Below are 27,354 nucleotides of genomic sequence, written 5' to 3'. Positions count from 1 at the left end.
GCATTAGAGTATTCATAATTTACTTATCTGGCCTAACAAGGAGATTCTGTTATGCATTTCCAGGTCTTGCAACTAGATACTGCAGCAGCCATGCACTGGGGCTCTGATGTCTGCAGAACCTTCAGTCAAACCAAATGGAGACTCTTCTCCTCCTCTGCAGTGATGGAATGTCCCTCGGCGTTCTCACGTCCTATACATAGTGTATAAAACGTGATGAGTTACAAGACATTGACCGCTGGATCTAGACAAAAACAAACATTAAACCCTTGTAGTGAGGGGGTAGCCCCACTGCAAGCATTAAGAGTAATTTGCCCTGGAATTCTGCTTTAAAGTACATTAAATGCCAAAACGTTTCTTTATCATTTTGGTTAGAGTAGGGAAGGGTTAAAACCCATGTTTTTGTGCCATCTGTGTTTTATTCAGCTTTCCCTTCCCTTCTTGTCCCATATTTACAAGTGCGGGCAAGAGAAACCTCTCCAATGTGAGTAAAATCCTGTCTTGGACAGCTACCACTGAAACAAGTGTCCGCATTCAAAGATTTTCCATCTTGCTCTTCCAGAGACAAGTCTCCTAAATGGTGACACACACACAGGAAAAAAACTGGCAGGGGTGCTATCCCTTCCCCACTTTAGGGCTCATTCCCAGCATATATTGGGCTGCCTGGCCCAACGCAGTCCCAATGTATAAACAAGGCAATTTGCCCTGAGTCCTAGTTCACACCAGTGTAGGGTGGTATGACCTATTACACCCCTTGGCAACCCGCTGCAGTGCATAAATATAAATAAAATGGGGAGAATTTATGAAAACTGGAGAAGAGAAAATCTGGAGCAGTTGCACATGGCAACCAATCAGTTTCTCTCGTCAATCTGTTTAGTTAAGATGACAATGAAAGAGAGAAGCTGATTGGTTGCTAAGCACAGCTGCTCTAGATTTTGTCTGCTCCAGTTGTGATAAACTCCAATCGATGTATTTTTTTTAACTTTTTACCTAAAGCACCATTAGGCTCCATTCACACCTAGGCATTTTGTCGCACAAAAATTCTGATTTAGGTCTATAGGACCAAAAAGCACAGTAATCTGCCAAAAAGTAGCTCATGTACTTTTTCCAGCAACGGGCCTTTTTCTGCTTGCAACAAAATGCTCAGGTGTGAACTTGGGCCATAGAAATTAATGGGATTCCTTGTCTTGAGAGTTTCGTCTCGCTCAGAACAAGCGAATGGGATTCCTTGTCTTGAGGATTTTGTCGCTCTTACCTGCTAAAAACAAAAAAAATTACAATAATTTGTTTCCAATATATTTGAAGCAGTTTAGCCAAATAGTTTTAAAATATCCTCCCGATATGTGAGAGCACTACTCAAATACTGATACTAGTAGTATCATACTACCACACTTGATGTTGGTAAATGTGAAACAACATTCTTCCCTTTGGTATACAGCTGCGGTGGTTATCTCCTATGGAAAACAATAGTTGCTTTTGTACAATTATAATTTTTTTTTTGTAATAACATTGGTAATGTTTTATTTCTGGCCATCTAGTATCCTATAATCTGCTACATTTTCCCATTTAAATACCATTCCTAACACTATGAACAAAGTTTAAGGATTTATTAGAAGGTGATTGAGTGTCTTTCCCGCTATGCCCTGCACGATGTGACAGACAGCGATAATTGATGTAAAGGGAACACAAACTGACGTTAAGTGAGGCAGATTCATTAAGGCTCTTTACATTAATTTAGTTCCTTGGATGGTCAGCCTGCCTCACAGCCCCTGGCGTGTGGAAAACTGATTTTTCCACAGGCGTAAGTAGGAGCTTCGAGTCACCTGTATGTGACAAGAATGAAAATGAGGCCCGGGTCCCTCTATGACACTCCGCGGATTACTCAGAAAAGACAGCAGTTGCTACCTGATCATCCCGGCAGACGAAGAAAACAGCTATCATTGCTGGAGCTGAGGGAGGCTGCTGTCCTGTCTGTGGAACAGTAAGCGTTAAGCCTGTTTTCCTGTCACATATTCTTTAGTGTGAGATTGTTTTATAAAGCAGCACTTGTGTTCTTTTCGTCTACTGAACATCTGTGCTGTGAATCCTGCCTGTGATGCTGCAACATCCTTCTCATTAGCCAAGAGACAATGGTCATGTTTAATCGGTGATGTGTTATGAGCGAGCTGCGTCTCCTCTCTTAGACAACACATGTTTGTGTTTAAGTCAGGCCTGATGTTATTATTCCGTGTACCCACTGGAGAAAATAACCGTGCCTTGTTTGAGCGGTCTCGAATGTGTGAGTTCCACGTGCCAAAAACAACTGAACCGTTTTTTCATTTATTTCTTTTTTCTTTTGCTTTGCAGATGGAAATACAGTACGTATACGGAAGCTATTAGCACTATAATTGCTGTCTGTCACTATGACAACAAGCCGCTGCAGTCACCTGCCTGAGGTCTTACCAGACTGCACTAGCTCAGCACCCTCTGGAAAGACTGTGGAAGATTGTAGCAGTCTTGTGAATGGACAGCCACAGTATGTCATGCAAGTTTCAGCAAAAGACGGTCAGCTGCTGTCTACAGTAGTACGGACTCTAACCACACAGAGGTAAGTGCCATCATGAATGTTTTCTTGCTCTTGTATGTTTTGGGATGGCTGTGCTGCACCAAGCCCAGCACTGCCAGTCTACACAATGGCAAGCCCATCATCGGTGATGTGTAGTTATAGCAAGCAAAGGCAGAATATGCCTTTGCAGCGTCCTAATCAGTCACAGATCACTGTGCGAAAACCTGAAATTATGTTAACATTTTGTATATTTTTCAATTATGTTTGTGAAAATAATTTAATTTAGCCTGCCGTATTGTATACATGTGTATTAATGTTGTGTTAATTGAGCATGGTCTTTTGTAGGGGGTTTTAAGCTATGTTAGTTACTCTGTGTTTTGTGATGTTGACAGTATGGCTGTGTTATAGAATTAGTTACTAGTATGCGATAGTGTGAAAGTAGTACTGTAGTACTATTTAACTTAGAATTAGCAAAATGCTTTTTTTAAATCTTATCTTTGCAGTGTCTGATTTCAGAATTTTGCTGCTCTTATGTTGAAGTTATATTGTACATTTTTACAAAGTATGCGCAAGTTTAACAGCATTGTTTAGATTAGTGTTCATCAACCTCTTTTCAGGCACAGCACCCTTTAAAAGTATGTAAAATCTCAAGGCACCCCGGTTTAAAATGTAAAAAACATAAATGTAAACATGTACAAAAGAAATGACACGTGGATCCTTTAAAATCCATATCAGACCCTTATCTGAGATAGGAGTCTGATAGGGGGTTTAAAGGGGGGGGGACCCCACACAAAAGCCCAAGAAAGTAAGGTTCCCTTTCACATCAGAGTCCCCTACTTTCACATTCCCCCTTTTGCACAAGGAGCCCCCTTTACATCAGAGACCCCTTTCAAATCAGGATCCCCTCTTTAAAATCAGAAACCTCCCTTCACATCAGAGTCCTGAGTCCAAGTGCCTCTGTACAAAAAGTTTGAGGCACCCTGAGCAAGCCAGGAGTCACCCCAGGGGGCCGCGGCACCCTGGTTGACAAAGGCTGGTTTAGAGTAATAGGAGGTAGTTCGTTGGCAAATGACTGCAGTTCTCTAACTGTGATAAAGACATGTATTGGTTTTTCTTTCATGGAAAATGTTTATGGTCAAAGAATGAGAGGTAAAAGCCAGTTTGACTGATTTTATATTCTAAGAACAAGATGGTCTAGAAAATATCCGCAAGTATCTGACAGGAGTAGGTGCATATGTATTTGCAATGATCTGCAGATATTCCACAGTATTTGCATGTAAATCGCAGGATTGTTTCTGGAAATATATGCAGAAGAAGAATAAAAATCTGTGCACAAATTGTGCTACAGCCAGCTCATTTTATATCAACTCTCTGTTTTAAAGTTTTAACAATATAAAATATTGTCATAATAAAAAAATGTAATAAAACTGGAAAAGAGAAATATCATGCCATATCATCATAGTTAGGATCTAAATAGATGCATTAGATAATAGACAAACAGATGTTGATGTCACTCATATAGTAATACCATCAGGACCTGTAACTATAAACACATAAACCCTATAACTAAACGATCATGACTGAATGTCAACCTTGACATATGTGTTTTAGAAAATATCCCTTTTTTTTGTATGAAAACCATACATTCACTCACTTTTAAGGATTCATTTTGTTTTTAGTGAAATTGCTGGGATAACATTTAGGGGTCGATGTATAAAACTTCAAGAATTTCCTATGCTTCTCAGCTCTATTCAGTGGCTGTAATGTTGTGTGAGCGGCTTGCACTCAGCTATACGCTGGGCAGAAATTTTACGTCAGCCCCAAAGTGTGTATTGTAGTATAACAAGTATAATTGTGCCCATTGTAATGCACAAATGCTGGTTAGCATGGTCTGGCCTGTACAGGGTCTGCTCAGTGTGTACAACCCTTGGGGCTTGGTTTCCTACTCACTGCGGGAGGATCACTATTTTGAAAGGAAGCATGGAGAGGTAGGCCCTGTGTTAAGCTTACACTCCTTCTATTTTGCTTGGAGAAAGTACCCTCATGAAGAGAAAGTTCGTCGAGCTCTGGATGTTGCAATCCCAGAACTGGCCCCGCAAAGATATTTCTTCTGCATGAGCGCATTCCAGGTGCATCCACAGCCTGTGTAGAAAATGAATTCCCTGTCAGCTTACTGTAGAGAATGGTGCTTGGTTTCTGTGTGGAAACAGTGGTCTATTTGCAGAGGGTCAACATGCCCCCTGGTAAATCAGAGCTAAAGTATTTTAATCAACAGGGAAAATAACATTTGATGACTGAAGAGCTCTAGCTCTGACTTAGCAGGGAACACGAATGACCTCTGCAGAGAGACTACTGTTTCCAGGTGAAAAGCAAGGGTTCTTTTCTACAGCATACTGGCAAAAGACAAACTTTGGCTTTGTTTTGACGCACCTGGAATGTGTTTAGGCTGTAAGTTTATATAACTATAACTATGCATATGCCTTGCCAAAGGTTATCTGTTACATTAATCCTTTCCTAAAAGAAATATGGAGCTGCCATCAATAAGCTCCTTGTGAAAATATTAGTTGCCTGGCTGTTATGCTGACCCTCTGGGTTCAATATTTTTTAAGTCTTTGACCCAGAACAGGAATGCAGATCAGGGAAGTCAGTAAAGTCAGAAATCCCTATCTGCCTACTTGTTCCAGGTCAGTTACTTACATTATTGAAGCTGGTGGGTCAGCATGACAGCCAGATGGCTAGCATTTGTAGAAAGGGAAGTTTTTAATATCGGTTTCCTTTAATTTTTGTGTTTTTTTTTAGGAAAGGATTCTATAAACATTATACATGTAATCTCTCGTAAATCTCTTTCATTTGGCAGCAGCCTCAATGTTTCTTTTGGGAAAAGATTCTATAAACATTTTGCATTTAAGCTTTGGTATATTTCTTCTATCTTGCGGGATTTTTACTTTCCAAAATGGGTTATGGGGTGGGCCCACAAGTTTTATACTCCTGACCTCTTTTCTTCACATTTGACTACCACACTTTGTATGTATGACATTACATAAAGATGGTATTTTGTAGGCAGGTACAGATGGTTACAAGTCTTTGAGTGTGTAAATAGCTCACTTACTGTTAGGGATGTTCAGATACCAAGTATGTACTCGGTACAAGTACAGATACTTTTCCAGCTCCAAGACTAGACTAGATAAAAATTCAAACGTTAGGAGGCAGCTGTCATTTTTAAAGAGCATGCAGGGCTCCTGGGATTTGTACATCTCTGTTTTAATGTATAATTTTTTTTATAAATATAAATATGGGATGCACAGATACCATTTTTTCAAGCACAAGTACTGATACTTGTCCAAGTAATCTCAGATACAAGTACTGATACATTTTTGTTTATTGATATGTGAGTTTTTCTAAAACAACACAGATTAATGATTTCAGAACAGTGGTGGAGCGCCAGAGCCCGGTCCCAGCTGCAACCGCTGCAACCCTGGTAGTTCTCGTGAAAATGCCAAATATCTGCACTGGTATTTGAAGTGGTATCTGAACATCCCTACTTACTGGCACAGGGTATACTGGCACAGGGTATGCTTACTGTTCTCCTGATATCCTCTCCCCATGTACCAAGCAATTGATCATTTTTAGAGCTACACGGTCACTTTCAGCTTAAAATTCTATGTCTGCCTAGTCTATTGTAGGCGGGCAACAGTTTTAGAGTTGTCAAATCTGCGGAAAAGCTATGATGGCTTTAACTCTACCCTTTAGCTGGGGTTTTACTTGGACTGTAGAATTAGAGGGTCACGTCTCTGCAGGTGGGTAGAGCTGGGAATACAAGTGTACTGAACCATTAATGGTAGAATTTCATTTTTAAGAACGAACTGGGCTGCCAAATTGTGTTCTGTTTAACGCATATTAACTATTTAATGCAGCATGAATGCACACAGCTGAAATACTAACAAATGCATGCATACAGTTTGGGCACAGATTTAGGACAGTAAGCACAGAAACTTGTAAACAGGAACTCTTATCTCTTTATACATTGTTTTTTTCAGAAATGAGTAACAAAGAGGAAGTTTCAACTTCCAATATGAGAACTCATTTACAGTATGAGAATGACTCTGTGGTTTCTGTAATGGGAAATTAAAACAAATCCTAATATGTTGCAGATGGTGACTGCATCATTATTAGAGATGGCCAGCCTACACTACAAAGTGTAGATGAAGCGTGTCGTCAGCACTCATGATAGCATTGTCTCCACCTGCAAAATGTTATCCTTTGGGGATCTAGTTGTATCTATCACTGAGCAAGTGATAGCAAGAACTCTTTCATTGCTCATCATCCTCCACGCTTTGTAATTACAGCTGGAGAAGCACAGTCTCCTAAGATTACTTTTCCTTTATTTTTACCATAAAGACTATCACAAGCATTGCCAGTTTTGTGTTTAGTGTGTGCCAGTCATGGGTAGTTAAAGTGGAACTCCAGGAATTATTTTTTTGCAACCTTACATTGGTCCAGCTTGATTCAATGTAAGTATCCATATCCGATTTCTGCAGGGCCTCCAGGGATGCTGAAAATTACTGTAGTAGTCCGCACTACATACAGTCATAGCTACGACTTTCCGTGTGCTGCTCCAGTGGTTTCCTCTCTGCGCACTAAACACAAGGCGTCGCTCACTTGGCACCATCATCATTCAGAGAACACCTTTTATTTTATTTTTTATTGCACACACACTGCCAGGTGTTTTTTGATTGGACGAGGTGAAGAGGAGTTGCAGATGACGTCACAATCAATGTTTGTAAAAAAAGATCTGGATTTCTGCAGTTCCACTTAAAAGGATACCTTTAATAAGAACAATACATGCATTTCTGAGCTCTCTTTATGTAAATGTTTGTTCCCTGGCAGTCATTCCAAATCTCTTTAGTGTGACTTACCTGAAACAAGAATGCAGCTCAGGAGTTTCTTTGCTGCATGCTTATTTCAGGTCTGCGACTCCAAAGTATTTCTTCCTCATTTGGAGGGATTGTCCCACTTTTAAATCAAAATACTCTGGCCCTTTCACATCCTCAAAAGTCATCTTTAGACATGATGTACAGGCTTGTATAAATAAATGTACTTTATAACTGCCATAATTGTTTATAGTACACAAAAGTATAGTAGGCTCGAGCCGTCCTAGCGTCCTAGCAACCAAAAGGGTAAATTTGCACTATACGTTGTATGCATCTGTATGTTAACGCAAACGCTACATGCCTGCACATGCCCGTATTACAGCTACCAACAACAACCTACGTGAAATCATACAGCATATGTGTGTCAGCCATTAGCCATCCTTGTCCTGTTTTGATCATTAGAGTTCCTAGCACTGATCTGCTCTTTCCTCAAGTTTCAACTAGGGATGTTCAGAAAACCAGGTAGCGCACTTGGTACAAGTACAAGTTCTGATACTTTTCCAGCTCCATTGAAAGACTAGACTAGAGAAAAATTCAAAAGTTAGGAGGAAGCTGTCATTTTAATTGAGTATATGCTACAGGCCTCTCTCATCTTTTTAAGTGGGAGAACTTGCACAATTGGTGGCTGACTAAATACTTTTTTGCCCAACTGTATATATATATATATATAAGGGATGCACCAAAACCATTTTTTCCAGATGAAGTACAAGTACCGATACTTGTCCAAGTACTCACAGATACCAATTACTGATACCTTTTTTGTTTATTGTCATGTGACAGTTTTTCTAAAACAATATAGACTAATGATTTCAGGACACTGGTGGAGCACCAGGGCCCAGTTGCAGCTGCAATCCCTGCCACCCTGGTAGTTCTCGTGAAAATGCCAAGTCTCGACACCGATACAAATACTGGTATCTGAACATCCCTAGTTTCAACCCTTGCTTGTCAGCAGGTAGTATCTGAAGTACTACGGTACTTGTTGTTATTGACCTATGGTAGTTCAGCAGTGCCACTGATAATAACATGTAGTAGGGAATACCTTCTCTTTCCATTTGCTGACAGGAAGAGGTAGCTGCTTGTGGAAAAGCCACTTCAGTTTTTAACAGTTCCTTGATGGTCATATAAGTGCAGATTTTATGGAACAAAATGGCTCATTTTTTTCCCTCCCTTTTAAATAATTAATTTGGGTATGGCTTAATGTATATGTATTTCTAACAGTTCCTAGATGGCCATATAAGTGCAGATTTTATTGGAAAAATTGCTAATTTTGACCTGTCCTGTCATTAAAATATATCGGTATGACCTTATATATATTAAAACCCCATTACTAAAATCTCACATAATCTGTAACAAGTGAATGTAATTTCAAAAGTAATTTTCAATGTTTTTGAATCTGCAATTGTTATTAAAATAATGCCTTTTGATGCTGATATCACAGTCCATGGTCAGACACTTCCTGTTATCGTGTGACAACTCTATCTTATCACTCTGCCACATGGGTTTCTCATGGAGACCAAAAGGGGCCATTTCAACACATATTACACAGCCATGTTCCACTGTTGCCACCATCAGGAAAAATGTTATGCAGCCATTGTTGGTGTACGTGCATATAGCTAAAACATGGCTGTAAAGAGGCAGCAGAAGACCAACAGCATTCAGATGCACTGGAAGGATAAATAATGGTGAAAACTAATATTTTATTATAAAAAGGCAATTATTTGATACACAGTGCTTTGTCAAACTAAATGTAGAGTAGGCTTTATATTTATATGTAAAGTGATTTATTCTGTACTCCTGACTAAAAAGTGTCCCTAACCCTAGTGTACTATTTTCAGCTGCTGTACTACCAGTGATAACACTGTGATACATTTCTACAATTCTGCACTGCGCTCTGTGAAAATGCTAATCTACTAATTGACATGTGCCACTATAGTACCTATTCTGCTAAGTGACTTATTGCCAAAAGTTAATATATACTCCGCCCATAGTATGCTTAATCCATACCACATATGCAATATGACAATAAACATTTGCTAACTTAACATCACAAAAAATTAATTTTTTAGAATAAATAGTCAATTTGTTTAGAATTGACAGGCTCTCAAATGATGGAGATCTTCAAAAGTATTGTGCTCTTCAATGAAAGTAATTAAGTATCACCCGTGTGCCATATGATAGCTTCTGCACTCACCAGATCAAAATTACCAGCTGTTAGTGGGGTTTAAATGCTCTGTGAATATGCCCAGGAATCATATCCCTGTTTGTTCCACTGATAATTCACACTTATAATACTGCTCACTGTTCCACTCTGCGTATAACCAATGTTACTCCACAGTGCATCCAGTCTCTTTTTTACTCCAACGATATCCAACACTGTGTTTCCGATCCATCGGAGCTCAAGAAAATATGTAAATACTCCCCATAGTGTAGCCTTTTAAAATAACTTTATTTTAAACTTTAAAATGCCCTTACATAAAACCAGTAGTCATCCACTTACCAGACCACGCCTGTTGCTTCGGCCGGAGTTTCTCTCACACTGCTCTTCCTATTTGGTGACGTCAGTATGTACCGCCCATTCAACGCATTTCATCAGCGGACTTCCTCCTTGGGACGGCATACAAGTGGATGACTACTATGAGGATTAGATTACATTTTATGGCAAATTACTGCAGAAAACCAATTAATTCCAAGGGATTCCAATACTTTTTCTTGCCACTGTATATAATGATGCTCAGGTTTTTCAGAAGAAAAAATAAAGCTTACCATACACAAACCAGTTTTTTTTTTTTCCAAACCGCTTAGACTTAAACTTTGTATACAACAATTTGGCTGCAGAGTGATCAGTGAACAAGAAAAGTGAACAAAAGACTCCTTAGAATCAGTCGCAGAAATCTTGCTGGACAGTTTCTGTTTATCAAGGGCACATATATTTTTAGAATAGCAGCAATCTGCTCAAGTCAGGAGTGAGTTTCTAAACTGCTGCATGATACACAGTAATCAATTGTTGACTGTACATTCATCAGATCTTTATTAGTTATTGATTGCACACTTGACCATGTATACCCAGCTTAAGAAGCATGCCTCCCAATTGTCCAGATTGTAAATATATGTCTTGCTTCTATTTCCCCGTATACACCGTTTTACTGCATGCATTATATTATGATACCTACTACTTGGTATTGACCTGTGATAACTAGTGACTGCTTCTAAACATTTTAGTTTGTTCATTTCTAACAATGTTTGCACCTGGAACTGATGATTTTTATATTTGTACTTTGCTATTGTATTACAAAAATTCAGTATCTAAGTACCTGAACCCAAGGCTATTTATTTATTTTTTCATATTTATTTTTATTATTATTTACCTTTGGTTTTGTTTCTGTACTTTAACTTATAGACCATATAAAGGCAAATGTTTAGTGTCTATGGATTATGTGCAACACCCCTCCTTATAAGTCAAAATTATTTTCAGTAATACACATAAAAGTAAACAAATACGAATCATGACCAGAAAAGAAACTAAGACCGTAAAGTTTTTCTCATCTAAACAGTGTATATATAGTCATAGCAGATCAAAAGAATAAAACAAAGAATAAATGTATAATGTTTAATCACAGAACGTAAGATCATTCCCCCTTCCTTCTCTAGCAACCTCCCCCCATCCCAAAAATCCCTCCCACACTTCCTAGGAAAAATCCAACCTCGGGTCCCAGTAAAAAATCCAACCTCCTCCCCAGCAAAATCCACAACCATACCACAGTGCCCTCCACTTTGTTAACTTCAGCAAGCCAAGCCTATTTAAAATAATGAAAGGGAAAAATAAAGCCAGAAAATCCTGTCACATGACCTGTCAAAGGTCTCCTCTAGTCACTCAGTGGCACACCACTTTGTGAACCTATATCATGCGCTTTTCTGACTTTTTTCTGAACCTGTGGTCCTTTCTATTAACAGTTGACTATTGGGTGAAATGCATATCTAACTATCTAACTGCAAGAATAAAAATGATTTAACATGATATCAAACATTCCTGACCATGATAATTGTAACACCATTCTTTTGGTTTCTTCTATTGACTTTAAGCAATCATGTAAAAGGTAATGATATAAAAACATCCCTAGCCCATTTTCCCTCCATTTTGACCCCCCCCTTGTTTATTCTTCTACATTTAAGGTTCTTTCTGTCTCTTACTAATCGTTTTTCTTTTTTCACACCCTTGCCTCCTATTAATTTTGATACTTAACACTTTCATCTTTAATGAAGCCAACAGCAGAGAATATTAAGCTTGTCAACCACACTGTCATCAAAAGTGCTTCTGTGGTACAGTAATGAACATCTTAAGCTTTACTCCTTTTTCCCTTCTTCCTATTCCAGCCTTCAATTTTCCCTAATCCTGTTCCTATTGCCACAGTAGTGCATATTAATGAAACCACTATTCTAAGGCATATTGGTTTTCTGTTTAATGAAATGACCTTATCGTTCACTCTACCACTTTCTTTATTTATTATTATTCTTAAACAGTGTATCTCTAGAGCTACAGAAAATTATGCCATGCAAAGCACTCTGGTAGATACAAAAAATACGCAGTGCAAAGCACAGCATTTTGTGTTCTTCTAAGTTAGGATAATTTAGTCCTCTATTACTGAATAAAAGACACCCAACTTTGATAGCTATAGCCCCACCCATTATGCGTGGACATGCTGTAAATAGGTTGCGTTGTAGAAATCTATATTTTGTTGATGTTCCCAGCCTGTCCTATTTATAGCCAACTTCGCAACCTGCTCTAAGCTTCAAAACCCAAAGTTTTCCCTCAGACTATACAAAGTGCCTTCTATTACCTTCCTAAACTTCTCCATTGTGCCCTTTGTCTCGATAGCCAATGACAGCACCATTTTTACAGAGCAGTTTATTGGAGAACGTTAAAGACTAGACATTTAGCTTATCAGATAAATCTAGTTGTGACCAGATTTCTTAAAAATTTTGAAACAGGCTGCAGAAGTGTCCACCAGAAAATATCCTGCCCTGAAGTTTTTAAATGGTGAGGTAATCATTCACTTCCCCACTGCTGATTGGCTGCAGCCCATAGTGAGTATGCTGTTCCTTGGTTCAGAAGGGATGCCAAGGATGATGGAGAGACTCACCAATGGTACAACTAATGCAAATATGGCAGGAAAATGGCATAGATGTCTTATAATCCCCCTCAAGCAAAAGCTTAAGGCTTTGTAACCTTAAAATAAAAAAATATACAGTTAAATTTGTTGTTATTTAAATTGTATCTTTTCAGCTAATCATTTATCTGATTCTAGAGTAAAGTGAAGAAGACATAGCCAGTAGCATAGCAATGTGCTTTTACCAAACAAGAATGCTGCATATACAAAACTACTCACAGTCACAGGAAAGCAATACAAAACATATAGAGTGCTACAAATATGCATACATACACGCTGTCTATCCTTTTCTAGCAAATTCAAAAGTCTACTGAATGTGCAATGGAATACACTTAGTCACTTAGCTTCCATTATAGCTGGTCCACCATTCTCTAGTGAACAGGTCTCCTGGCATTCAAGCAAATACAGGAAAATGGGTTCTTGCTCTTGACAGTCTCTCTTATAGAGTAGCTTCTTGTGTTGTCCCTTGGCAGAGTACTACACCAGTACTACTGGTGTAGTCCTCTTTCAGCTTGTGCTGCAATATTTTTTATCTAGAAAGTTTGTAGCCATTCCCACATGGGTATAGCTCTTTTAACTTTGGATCTACATCAGTTTCTATGAGGGACATTTTTTCTGCCTGCAAACTCTTGATGGCAGCACAGTACTGTAAATGCCAAATGTCAGGTTATGTCAAAAGGCCAAACTATTGTTGATTATTATTGACACAGCTGCTATGAAGCATGGGTCAATTGTTTGATCACAGACAGTGGTAATAATGGGAACAGTTTGAAGATGTGTAGAAAGATAGGTTTCCACAAGAAAAATTGATGTTCCCATAAGAAAACAGAACAATGTTGTGTCTAAAATTCTAAAATTTGTTTTACATGATTTCCCTTTCTTTCCATAACAGTTCACCTTTATATACTTTTGCACAACCCATGTCACAAATCCATACCCAGACACTAAGCTCCATTTGCGACAAGCAGTGCGTTACTTGGTTCTGTACACAATGGGAAGAGAAAGCACTGCAACCGGCCTTAAAAAACGTACTTTTTTCAGGAGAGTTTTGAAGAATGCTCTGCAGCTTTAGCCAGTGGTTGCAGTATATGAAGGTCACAAAACTGGCCACCTGCCACTGAGTCAGTTGCAATTACAGTGGCTTGCAAAAGTATTTTTTATATTTTTTTGGCAATACCAACTGGATATAAAATTGATTTTTATTTGGATTACATGTACATACACATATTAGTTCAGATGGTGAAGTGAAATCAAGAAAATAACTTGTTTTACAAAAATTATTAAAAAATGGAAAAGTGGTGCGTGCAAATGTATTAACCCCCTTTGCTAGGAAGCCCCTACATAAGATCTGGTGCTTCAGAAGTCACATAATTAGTTAACTAAAGACCACCTGTGTGCAATCTAAGTGTCACACAATCTCAGTATATATACACCTGTTCAGAAAGGCCCCAGAGTCTGCAACACCACTGAGCAAGGAGCACCACCAAGCAAGTGGCACCATGAAGACCAAGAAGTTCTCCATACAGGTCAGGGACAAAGTTCTGGAGAAGTACAGATCAGGGTCGGGTTATAAAAAAAATATTCAAAACTTTGAATGTCCCACGGAGCACCATTAAATCCATTGTTAACAAAATGGAAAGAATATGGCTCTACAACAAACCTGCCAAGAGAGGGCTGTCCACCAAAACTCATGGACCTGGCAAGGAGGGCATTAATCAGAGAGACAACAAAGAGACAAAAAAATAACGCTGAGGGAGCTGCAAAGCTCCACAGTGGAGATTGGAGTATCTGTCCATACGACCACTTTAAGCCGTACACTCCACAGAGCTGGCCTTCATGGAAGAGTGACCATAAAAAAGCCATTGCTTACAGATAAAAATAAGCAAACACGTTTGCTGTTCGCCAAAGGGCATGTGGGAGACTCCCCAAACATATGGAAGAAGATACTCTGGTCAGCTGAGACTAAAATTTTGCTTTTTGGTCTTCAAGGACAACGCTATGTCTGGTGCAAACCCAAGAACTATTATCATCCTGAGAACACCATCCCCACAGTGAAGCAAGGTGGTGGCATCATGCTGGGGGGATGTTTTTCATTGGCAGGGTCTGGCAAACTCATTAGAATTGAAGGAATGATGGATTACACTAAATACAGGCAAATTCTTGAGGGAAACCTGTTTCAGTCTTCCAGTCATTTGAGACTAGGACAGAGGTTCACCTTCCAGCAGGACAATTACCCTTAGGATATTGCTAAAGCAACACTCGAGTGGTTTAAGGAGAAACATGTATTTGTCTTGGAATGGCCTACTCAATCTTAAAGTCCAGACCTCAATCCAATTGAGAATCTGTGGCTTGACTTAAAGATTGCTGTACAACAGTGAAACCCATTCACCTTGTAGGAGCTGGAGCAGTTTTGCCTTGTAGAATGGGCAAAAATCCTAGAGACTTGCAGTTGTAATTGCTGCAAAGGGTGGTTTTACATAGTATTGTCTTTGGAAGGGGGCGAGGATAGTTATGCACGCTTAGGTTTTTTGGTATTTTGTAGTCTTATTTCTTGCTTGTATCACAATAGAAAATATTTTGCATCCTCAAAGTTGTAGGCATGTTGTGTAAATCAAATGATACAAACTCCCAAGAAATCCATTTTGATTCCAGGTGGTAATGCAACAAAATAGTAAAAATTCCAAGGGGAGTGAATACTTTTGCAAGCCACTGTGAGTCCATGGGGACCCTTCATTCTGTTCCACTGTTCTAGAGAGTAGTTATCTTGGACATGATTATTACCTAGCATCATAATAGGAACAAACTGTAATGCCTATAATCCCTCCTGTCACTGAACATTTATCACACTCTTTGTATCTCACATAATAAGCTGCCTGAGAGGCGCACACTTGATAAATAGGGCCTGACAGAAGCAACTGAATGCCATTCTTTTACAACATTGCCCAAGTCTAAAACATTCATAGTTACACATATCTACTTTGATTAGAATTATACATCATAAACTTTAGCACTGTGAAACAGACAGCTGTTTACCCTCGTTCTGAGAATGACTAACTCTACTTATATTGCTACTATGAAAATGCATACATATGTTTTTTACTCTCATGTGGGCTTGGTGGAATTTAATAGGTATTCCACTCTAGCCCTCTTTATTGTGATGTTAAAGTAGAATGTTTTATTTTACTGAACCGCTGAGATTTTTTCTTTAATCTTACTTCAACATGCTCATTGCTGATTTCAATTCACTGAGAAACTGAGGTCTTTTAAGCTCTTTTGCACAGATGTCAAATGACATTAGAGGCTTTGCTGACACCAGTGTGGCAATTCAGTAAGAAGATACTTTTTTATGCATAAAAGTATCTCAGTTGGCCCAATTTCTAGATGACATGCCTTCAACCGACCGTGACTACTAAAGTGGAAAAACACCATTAATGGAAAAGCATTGCTATGCAAGCTGGAAAATTCAGAGCCTGAATGAATAAGGTCGCTGTGTGCTGGCATATCATCGTGCCCTTATCCCAGGGCCTATCTTTTACATTGACTCTACTAATGTGCTGTTCTTTAATATAGACACAGAGGCACTCCAATTGAAAAAATGATTTTTTCTCAATGGTTGTCATTCTCTACCTGTAAAATCTCAGTATTGTGCTTCGGTTTGGACCAAAACAAAGCATGGTGGCCTACTCTCAAAATCTCAGCTAAGTGCTGACGATCCAGTGGCTCATTTAGCATGTCCTGATAATTAACCCTGGAAACTTACAGCATCCCACACTTTTAGTTTTGCTGTGAGGAGGACTCTACAGAACTATTATTGTGTCCAGAGTTTTCGTCCCTGGATTTTAACCGTACTATTTGTTTTGGACATGGGTGTTGGTGTGTTTTGGACCCTAAATGGAAGCACTATAACTTCCAGGCAAGACATTTTCCTGTATGGACTGGATGTGTTGTGAAAGTTCTTTATATTAATATTGATATACTTGTTGAACTAGGCTATCACTGGAGATGGTTGATAGGGATATATAAGGGAGTCCAAGCTTAAAGTTGAAATCCAGGCAGATAAAAAGTAGGGATGCACCGATGTATCGGCCGCCGAAACATATCAGACGAAAATGGCACTTTTGGCTAAATGCCGAAAGTGCAATTTTCCTTCCGATACATGGGCGCATCCGTGATTTCTTTCCTCCCACTGGGCGCTGCTCTGTGTCACAGCGTGGAGGATAGAAAGGGACAGCCGGCCGAGCGCTGCTGGACAAGAGCGCTGTGAGCGGCCGGTGTCTTTCCTCCCACACCGCTCGGCCGCCTATCACAGTGCGGCAGAGCGGTGTGGGGGCGGAGACAGCGCTGTCACAGGAGGCTGAGCTTTCCTCTCGCACCGCTCACTCAGCCCTCCTGTGACAGCGTGTCAGAGAGGAGAGCAGGCTACATACACTTAGCTGATTGTTTGTAGATAATTGAGGACAGAGTATGGTTAATATATCCTCAATTATGAAAATTATGAAGGAATGGGAAGTAATCTACAGTACATCCACTCCTGTTCATGCATGATTGTGGTTATAGTAATCATACTGTAGTCTCAAGTTATCAATGAACAGGAACACTCATAGAGGATTCCTGTTCATTGATAACAGGGGATACAGAAAAAGAGATTGAGGACTCTGTGTTCTCAATCTTTCCCCAGTTATGAATGAACAGGCTGTGATTTACATCACAACCCCCCTCCCCCACACACAGATAACATAAACGTTGGTGCACAGTTCATACACGGGCACCATATTGTGGTGTACGCCAGGTACATGCGCTGTAGTGCGTTGTTAGAACACATCGAAGTGCATGATTTTTTATTTTGTAAAAAAACATTAATTTAACTGTGGCAGCACATGGCAAAGCTTTGCGATGCATTACTGTGCGTTGTGATACCTTTTGTTGTAAATAAATATATACACCTGTATCATTTTATCACAACACCAACACAGCGCAAAAAACATTTAACATGAATCGCTTATTTACAGTTTGCGTTCCTTCATTTTTTTAATAATCCCCCTTTCCTCAGCCTCTCACAGGGCTTGGTAAATCTCATAAATGAATGGACTCTAATATAAATCCTTAATTAGGTAAAACTTTGGCTCTGAATCTATGCTGGGAAAAACTGATGCTTAATTCTGTTTTTCATTATTGGCTTTCAGTGAAGGTCCATGTGATGTCTTCAAGACCACCTGTTCATTTGGATATAAAATTGTAGCTAGTATTGTGCAGTGCTAATGTTTTAAAGTAAGCACATTCTCAGACAGTACAGCTTTCTTTGCGGGATACATTTAACAGTGGGAATTTCTTTTGGCTGGCTAAGCACAAGTACATTTTAACAAAACTATCCAAACACACAAGGAAAATGGTTGCTTTCCAATACATAAATCATAGAGCAAATTCTAAAAAGGGAATCTGTTCCAGCGCCACGAAGGAGTATTCTTTTCATTAAAAACAAGACCTACTAGGCTGCATGCTCATTATATTTAACTTTGCAGGCGACTGATGAAGACATAGAATATATTTTTTTGCAAATGGCAGTTCACAAGTGGAACTATTGCTAGGTTGTGGCTTTGCACAACGTAGAGGTTTTTTTTTTTGTTTAACAGAACATTTATAGGTTCCAACAGTTATTGATAGAAGTATAATAGGGATTTCAAGCTTCCAAGTGTGCTTTCTTTATAAAATAATGTCTGTAGTAAATGTTTTCCTTTGTCATGTATTAAGAGATGGTGCTGAAGTTATCCCAGCTTGTAATATATGATTCTCTAATGCAAATAAACCTAGTCTTATATTTACATTTTTCTGATTTACAGTGTATCTATAGCCAAAACCTTTGTTTAGTTTGTCTCTGCTCGGAAGATTCAGCCTTTCTGTTTGTCCTAGTGACCATTGTCACCGGGACGGAAAGTGAAGGGAAATCCAAACTTTTACAGTTGTCCTTGGTACAGTAATAGGGTGACAATCATCCAATAGGGACACCTGCTCCAGTCACAACTAGCAAAAAAGGGATTTCCTCTCATGTTAGAGAGATTTACGCTCATTTCCCACTTTCCTCCAAGACAGGAAGTGAAGGAAAATCTCTCCAGCAGGACACAGGTAGAAAAAAAAGTATTTAAATATTCCCTATTGTGTCTGAACAGAGAAATTATCTTAGCCAATCATTACCAAATTTAGATGTGTTGGAAAATCTTTAGACCTTAAGATCTCAACAGAGACTGGCCAGAAGGAAAAAGCTTTAAATGTGGGTTTTAATATGCAGCCTGGTTAAAATGATCATTAGATCTTGCATTGTGTTTTGTAGCCATGGTTTTCCAGGAGTTACCCATTTATGTTAAATACAGTATGAATACATAGCTCAGCCATTAGAAGTAATTTGACCAGCACTGCTCTTGATGATTTATCAAGGTTTTTTTTTTTTTCTGGGTTTCATAGGGGTCAAGGAGAGCTTTGGGCCTTTGGAAATACTCATTTTAGAGCAGGTAGTTGTTAGTCACATTCGACTTGTTCTGTAATGTCACATTTTATCCATGCAACAGCTCCTGTTTTAATGTTAGAAGTCTATTTGAATGTACCACTACTAGCTGTACTATGACATGGATGTACAATACTCATTAGGGGGAATTTATCAAAACTGGAGCAGACAGAATCTGGAGCAATGGTGCATGCCAACCAATCAGCTTTTATCTTTCAATTTCAAACTATAACTGGACAAACTGAAGCGAGAAGCTGAATGGTTGCCATGGTCAACTGTTCCAGATTTTGTCTGCTCCAATTTTGGTAAATTCCCCCATTATAGATATATTTCAGTTTTTGAAGAGAACAGAACTATTATAATCCTTTCTTAGCCTTCACCCATTGGCCACATTTGGGAGAATATTATGGCATTATTTTGACAAACAGCAATACAGTAAAAGATAAAAAAAAGTCTAACTGCTCATTGACTATGGGAGAACTTAGATTTAGGTTGTTTAGCTTCAAATAATCCAATATACGATCCCTTTTATCCTTAACATACACTACGGGTCAAAAGTTTTAGAACACCCCCAGTTTAATGTCTCAGTGTACTCTGAAAATAAAGCATAGAACAAATAAACAATTGGACATCCAAAAGAAATCATGAAATCGTTTTCTTTAATTGGCGCTGACTCGAGTATAAGCCGAGGGGGGCACTTTTCACCCAAAAAAATGGGCTGAAAATCTCGGCTTATACTCGAGTATATACGGTAGAAATAATTACACAAAACAATAATATAATAATAATAAATTTAATTAATGTATTCAAACCAGAAACACTGACATCTGTCCAAACAAGGGTGCAATATTACTTTAGTAAACATCCCGGGTATGATAAACTTTGAAACATGGGACAGCACAAAGTCTGACGTCACAATCAGGACAATGGAAACTGGTTTCTTTTCTGATTTTTTTTGCCACTGTCATCCCGCTTCGAGCAACAAACCACGCACATCCTTGTAGGTGCTAACTTTTTCTCTGTTGGCGGGATGTGGTCCATGAAGTGACGACCAGTCAGGCGTTCTGGGTTGACAACGCCAAGAGCACGACGTCCAGATCTGTTTACTGATGGCGTTTGGTTGTTCAAAAAAATGTGTTCAGAAATTTTCCAAATGAAGTCCAAATGCGTCACAGGCTTGCCACTCTGTTTTTTTGAGCAGAACATAGGCACTGCCCGCACAAGCACTGCTCAAGAAGATGCCTGAAGAGCTTCTTATAATACTTCTTCTGCAGTTTCCGCATTGCTGGGTAGAATGTCATGGCTTGGTCGGCTCTGTCGACATCTCCCATGGTGTTATTATAGTCTATTACTACTTGTGGCTTCATGATGTCTCTCTCACCTTTCGTGTGTACCATAGCAGTGGAGGCATTATGCACAGTACTCATTAGGCACACATATTTTTTGTCGCACCATCGCAGTGCCATCATTTTGCCTTTCTGCCAGGCAACCAATTCTCCAACCTTCAGCTTCTTATTGCCAAACACTGATGGCATGTCACATCGGTTAGGCCTAACGCTTCCATAGGCATCTGTTTTGTGTTGCAGAAGAAAGTCATAAAGTTCTGTAGATGTGTAAAAGTTGGCCGTTGTTACACAATAGCCCTGATTCAGCAATGGCTCAATGAGAGAAAGAACGGAAGATGTTGCCATTCCATAGCTGCTGTATTTTGGATCGAATTTGGTTCCTTTTACTGTGTATATCACGGAGTTCCAAATGTAGCCAGTTGATGATTCACATAGTATATAGGTTTTGACGCCAAATCGTGCTCTCTTTGATGCTATATATTGAACCCAGCTGAGCCTTCCCTTGTAGGCCATTAGACTTTCATCTACGGTGATGTCTCTTTCTGGCACATAGCTTTGTTGGAAATTCCTCACAATCATTTGGGATACCTTCCAAATTTTTTTCCGTTTTGATGCAGGATGAGTGGTTTCATCGAATTCTTCATTGTTTGTGAAGTGTAAAAACTTCATGATGAGGGTAAACCTATACTCCGACATGACCGTGCCAAAGAATGGAGTGGCAAGCATTTTATTGGTTGTCCAATACCACTTCTGCAGGGTTTCCCCTCCACTCCCTGAAGAATTATTAGGCCCAGAAACTTCCAGATGTCATCTTTCGTCACAGGTTCCCACTTTCTGTTTCTGGAAAACTTCCCATGCAGAGTAGCTGATTGTTGCTCATTGTACCGGTTTGTCTCGGTAACAATTTAATCAATAACCTCATCGGTCAGAAATAATTTTAGGTATGCCAAGGGGTTGTCATGTTCAACCTTGGGGGTGCTGCATCATCCATACCACAGTCAATAGAACACCAAGTTCGCACATCACTTAGCTCGGTCGCAGAATCGTCGCTTTCATCACTTTCAGTGTCTGACGACGAACTTCCCCACGAATCGCTGTCGCTCAATTCTATAAGTGATTCCACATCACTATCGCTATTTTCAAGCTGGTCAAAAACCGCTATTGACCTCAGCGGACGCTTTTTGGATGCCATGGACGCTCTTAAGTTTTCCAGGCAAATAGAATGGTAAAAGTGCAGGCAGGGCACTGGAAAAACCTACAGGGACAAAGCTGAGGTGAAATAATTAAATCAGCAATGTAATAGCAGTGTATACAATGTAATACAATGTATTATGTGTGTTTTAGGTGTATTTACGTTTGAATTTCCCGCCGGATCCGCCCCCCTGCAACGCTTATGCTAGCGTACGCTGGAGACGGATGCCATTATTGGTCGAAGAAGACGAGCGGACACCGCGGGGATCGAGGGACGAGGTGAGTGTGAATTCAGGGTATTCCCGAGTGTGGCTCGGGGTTACCGCTCCTGGTCAGGAAATTTAACCTCGAGCCTTTTGCGGATATAACAGCCCAACACATTTGTGGCATTCTTTCTACAATGGAAATCAAATATTGTTAAGAAAGTTATTTCCGTCACTGTTGCAGAAGTTCCCACAAATGTGTTGCACTTGTAGATTGCTTTGCTTTCACCCTTCTGTCCGGTTCATCCCAAACCAGCTTGATGGAGTTTAAATCTGGAGACTGTGCTAGACATTCCATGATTTGAAGACTAAAGTCTTGTTCTTTTTTCTAAGGTAGTTCTGGAGGTATTTTTTGGGGTCATTATCTTGCTGGAGGATGAACCCCTGACCAACTAGGTGCACACCAGAGGAAAGAGCAAAAGAGCCTCAGACCATCATGCTTCCTCCTTCATGTTTGACAGTTGGTGTCACACACTGAGGAACCATCCTTTTGCCTACTCGGTGGCATATAAAAACCCTGCGTGATGGACCGAAGATCTCAAATTTTGATTAATCGGTCCCTAAGATCTTCTTCCAGTCTTCAGTAGTCCACTGACTGTGCTTCATGGCCAGGCAGGCCTATTTTTTTTGCCATCTTGGCATTTGGCTTGACCCGTCAAACCTGCAGCTCCAAGTCTTCTCTTCAAAGTTGAAACTGAGACCTGCTTACCTCGATCTGTGCTGTGCTTGAAGCTGTAGTCCTGTGAGCCGTCTGTCACGCAAGCTGTTGACTCTCAGAAACTTGTCTTCTGATTCTGTTGTGGCTTTGAGTCTGCCAGACCTCTTCCTGTTAAGAGTTTCCTCTGGTTTCCAAGTGTCTTTTTATGGTGTAGGAAACTGTGCTCACTGACACCTTGGCTTTCTTTGCAATTTCTCTAAAGACCTACACTTTTAAAGGTTATAATGGTCTATCTGTCTTCCTTTGCTAAGTGTCTTTTTCCCACCATTTTGAGAGCAGTATACTACTTCCTGCAGTACAATACTGTCCACATATTGCTTAAGATGGTGTAGTAACACAGTCTGCTCCAACACTGCTATTATACAAATAGAAGGCTTGTGAGTAATCAACAAAAGTTGGCACACCTGTACGAATTGTTAGCAGAAACATTCAAGGCTTAATTTACTTACACTGCTGCAGAACAACTGTGAGTTATTAACCCATTACTACTTCCCTGAAAAAGGCCTTTTTGTGTAACTCTAAAATGTAAATTATTTTTCAGTTTTCGTTAACGTAAACTTTTTTTTTTCTCCTCTGGCAGTTTATGGTTTACCTTTGTACCATTTCAGGTTATTTACTGGACTTGAACTGTTACATTTCAGCCAAAAAATGGGGTTGTACTAAAATGATTGACCAGTAGTGTATACATTTACCATTTGCCATTGGTTGACTGAATGGGACTTATATTGGAAGCCATATTTTCATCTGTATTCTTAGTAAGAAACTGTAATGAAAAGAATAAACGTTTCTAGCCATGCATATCCACTTTTTGGTTATTGATTGGTAGATATGCATTACAATAATTTTCACAGATTTACTACTATCATGGTATCAAATTGTCTACTATGTTAGAATCACACAGAAGACTAATGTCTGAGCACATTGGCCTTTCAGCAGAAATGTAAAGTTTTCAGTTCAACTCCTAGGGAAAGATTCTTAGTCATGGAGTAGTTAATAGGTACATCCCTGGTACCTTTACCTTTAATGAAGCCCACTTTCACATATCTAAACCAGCTAAAATAATATGTATATTGTTACAGTATTTAGCTGGATGTAAACACAGTAACATTCTAAGAAATTAAAATATCAAGTTACACATTTTTATTGCCAGTTACTGTAATATATTCATTTGACACAGAAATTATTTTGCTTGTCTTTTAGCACTTTCAATGACCGGCCAATGTGCAGAATATGCCATGAAGGAAGTAACCAAGAAGATCTCCTTTCTCCATGTGAATGTACTGGAACATTAGGGACAATACACCGCAGCTGCCTGGAGCACTGGCTTTCGTCGTCCAACACCAGCTACTGTGAACTCTGTCACTTCAGGTTCTCTGTGGAACGCAAGCCTAGACCATTAGTAGAGGTCAGTCAGTAATGTACTGTTACAGCTTTGCAGTTACACTGACTTGATTCTTTCTGACATATGATTCTACACTGCAATCCACCATTACAGATGGGTTGGGTTATGTTGCAAAACATGTCTTGCAGTTTTAATTTTCTGTGATCCATAACAGATTTTATTCAATGTTTACTAATTTTACTAATTTTAATTTTTGATAGTAAATATGTTTTCTATTATTTATTAATATATTTTTAATAGTAGAAAATAATAGTTGATGGAGGTGTTGTTGTTAAAATCAAAGGTTATATATTTAATAGCCCCCTAAAACGAAACATTAAATGCTCACTTCTCCTGCTGCCCGCGCCGCTGATCTCTTCAGTAGTGAAGATAAAGTGCCAGTTGAAGAGTCTGCAGAATCAGACACTTCTAGAAGAGTTGTATTTCTGGTCCCCCAATGCACTTATTTGTTCAGTCCGTCATCAGAATGTCACGTCTGTGTCCTGTAATAACGAAGAAATTGGCAAGAAGGGACCACAGCGAAGCAGGGTACCAAGAAATTGACACTCCCTGGTCAGATTCTGCTGGATATTCAGCTGGTAGTTTATCTTCACAGCTGCAGAGTCTGCCAACATGGGCAGTGAGTTTTCAATGTCTTCTTTGCTTGGAGTCATTGAATATAAAGTTTTTAAAGGATACCTATTGGCAAAGACTAAAAATTAGTATGTACAATTTGCATGCCCTATGAATTGAATGGCCACCTTACATTTTTTGTAATGCTCATACGCTTGGATCCCTTTTACCAACTGCAGCAAAGTTAAGATTTCGGAGGCCCCAGTGATGTCATCATTCACGGAATATGTAAGTAAAAAAAAAATAAAAATATCAGAATTCTGTCTACAAAGTTAGGGGGACTTGCAAGGGGAAAGGACTAAAGATGACTTATTAATAATAATAAACAAAAAAACCAAGAACACACATGGAAGTCTCTCCTATTTTTTGGCTGTTTTATAACAACACAAATGTTGCTTGTCTGGCCAATGTTTACTTAGGCAGGCCAATGGATGAGTTGATTTCTGCCCATCTCTTTGCCTTATTATACATGCCTGATTCTTGTGAGATTTTTCAACAGCCCAGTAATCACAAGCACTACCAGCTTTTACTCAGCTGTCTATGGACAACCTAATAATTTCATCTTGATGTGCTAATATTTTATATTACAGGGAACATAAAACCATTTACATCAGTATTTGCATTGATCTGCAGGGAATCATGTTATTCATGCAGCTAGGCAATTAGCATTCATGATTTATTTGCTGCAGATAGGATAAAAATTGCATTCAGGTGGATCAGAAATCTGACGATGCGATTCAGCAAATTCATACAATTTGCACTTAAATTTGATTGACTCTAATCAGAATGTAAATTAACATTTTTGTTTTTGAATTGTGAAAAGAAACTGGAGAACCCATGCAAGCAAATCCATGGAAAAGCATGGAGATTGTTTTCAATTTCTGTCCATAACAGATTTAAGCCCAGAACAGCAGCACTGCAAGGCATGGTACAATAATTTATGATAACCGTTCTTTCTTCAGCATGCTTTACAAATGGGTTTACAAATGTTTAGCATCCACACGTTTAACAAAGGCAGATGTATATCAATTGGGAACCACACTGTTGCCTTTTTGTTGATAAGGTTTTGGGATCTTAAGTCTGCAGACTGCATTCTGCATTTTATACATAAATGTATCTAAATTTGGCAAGTAATTAGTGCACATATATGATCTTTCTTGAAATTCTAAATAATATTTCTGTGTTGAAATACTTGTCTTAAAACATCAAATGATGGATGTTAAGATACCAAGTACCATACCTGGTACAAGTACAGATACTTTTCCAGCCCCAAGACTAGACTTGAAAAACTGAAACGTTAGGAGGCAGCTGTCATTTTTAAGGAGCATTGGCTCTGGGGCTCCTGGGTTTTGTGCATCCCTGTTTAAATGTATGATTTGTTTTATATATATATATACAGTATATATATTAGGGATGTACCGATACCATTTTTCCCAGGCCAATTACAAGTACATGGCCGAGTACTCACATATACAATTACTGATGCCTTTTTGTTTATTGTAATGTGACAGTTTTTCTAAAACAGTACAGACTAATGGTTTGAGGACAGTGGTGGAGCACCAGAGCCAGGTCCCAGCTACAACCGCTGCAACCCTGGTAGTTCTCATGAAAATGCCAAGTATCGGCACTGGTATCTGAACATCTCTACATCAAATAAAGAAATCTTGCATTGTTTGCTGACCTTTTTGGTATGGTGCGAGTTGGACAAGAAAAGGAAAAAACACATGTAATACTGTGTAATATTGGTTTACAGAATCATAACAAAGGAGTTGCTGTGATTTACAGCATTTGTTTCTAAAAATACTAGGTGTTACTACAGAAAGAATCAGTTTAGAATAAGATTTTGGCCAGAATGGCAGTTTCGAATTTATAATTTTATTTCTAATTAGAGTTAATTTTTATCAACTCTAATTCTATTTCTATTGTTGTCTTTTTGCAAAGGCCTGTGGACCACTCACCCTCTTTCCTACCCCATCCTGCTTGTTTTAAACAATCACTGAAACTGAGATGAAAAAACATTTCTGGTGTATTGTAGGCAGTAAAAATGTCTTTTAATCCCTACAGTTCTGAATAAAAGGCAGGGATTGCACATTTTGGAACCATCTTATTTAACCACTGATTATTCCCTTTGCTCCTTTGAAAAGGGAACAAACGTTTTACCATGCCAGTGTCACAGTAGAAATTTTGTTCAGTCAGTGGGAAAGATTGGGAAAGACAGTAGAAATTTTGTTCAGTCAGTGGGAAAGATTGCGGCGTTCCCTGTTGGAGAAGCATTATGGGGAAAAAAGGCATATAAGGGGAAAGCCACACGCAACAAGTCTTGTTTGATCCATATCCACCTCCACTAGCACTAGTTACCAGACAGATTTAAATGTTATAGTTATAAGAAGCCTTCTTTATAAACAAAACCCTTGTGAGCTTGATCCTTCCGTTGCCTAGATGGAATGTGGCTTATTTTTGTGGCTTAATGATAACAGCATTAACTGGAGGTTAACTGGAAATAAGCTACATGAGGAGGTAGGGCAGTCTCCATGGATAGACCATATGAAATGAGCATGTTTCTTAATGGCAAACAGCATTAGAAATAATTGCTTGGTTCTAATTAAGACTTTAGACTTCCCATGCTTCACTAGTGTAAAAATCACTCAGACTGGGTTTGATGAATAACATAATATTAAAAAAAATGTT

General features: G+C 39.0%; 1 protein-coding gene across 1 annotated transcript in view; it reads left to right on the top strand.

Annotated features, from left to right (window-relative positions):
• The first annotated feature begins 1,883 nt into the window (after positions 1 to 1,883).
• MARCH3 (membrane associated ring-CH-type finger 3) overlaps positions 1,884 to 27,354 on the top strand; it is an 87,390-nt gene continuing 61,919 nt past the window's right edge. The window contains exons 1-3 of the mRNA XM_018565054.1: positions 1,884 to 1,978; positions 2,344 to 2,584; positions 23,853 to 24,057. Of these exons, the coding sequence (XP_018420556.1) occupies positions 2,400 to 2,584; positions 23,853 to 24,057 (390 nt within the window). The 5' untranslated portion in view covers positions 1,884 to 1,978; positions 2,344 to 2,399. The remainder of the gene's footprint in view (positions 1,979 to 2,343; positions 2,585 to 23,852; positions 24,058 to 27,354) is intronic.

The sequence above is a fragment of the Nanorana parkeri genome, unplaced genomic scaffold (assembly GCF_000935625.1).
Source record: "Nanorana parkeri isolate BGI_ZX_2015 unplaced genomic scaffold, ASM93562v1 scaffold809, whole genome shotgun sequence".
Lineage (NCBI taxonomy): Eukaryota > Metazoa > Chordata > Amphibia > Anura > Dicroglossidae > Nanorana > Nanorana parkeri.
The sequence above is the reverse complement of the archived record's forward strand: the minus strand, read 5'-3'. Positions and strand labels throughout refer to the sequence as shown.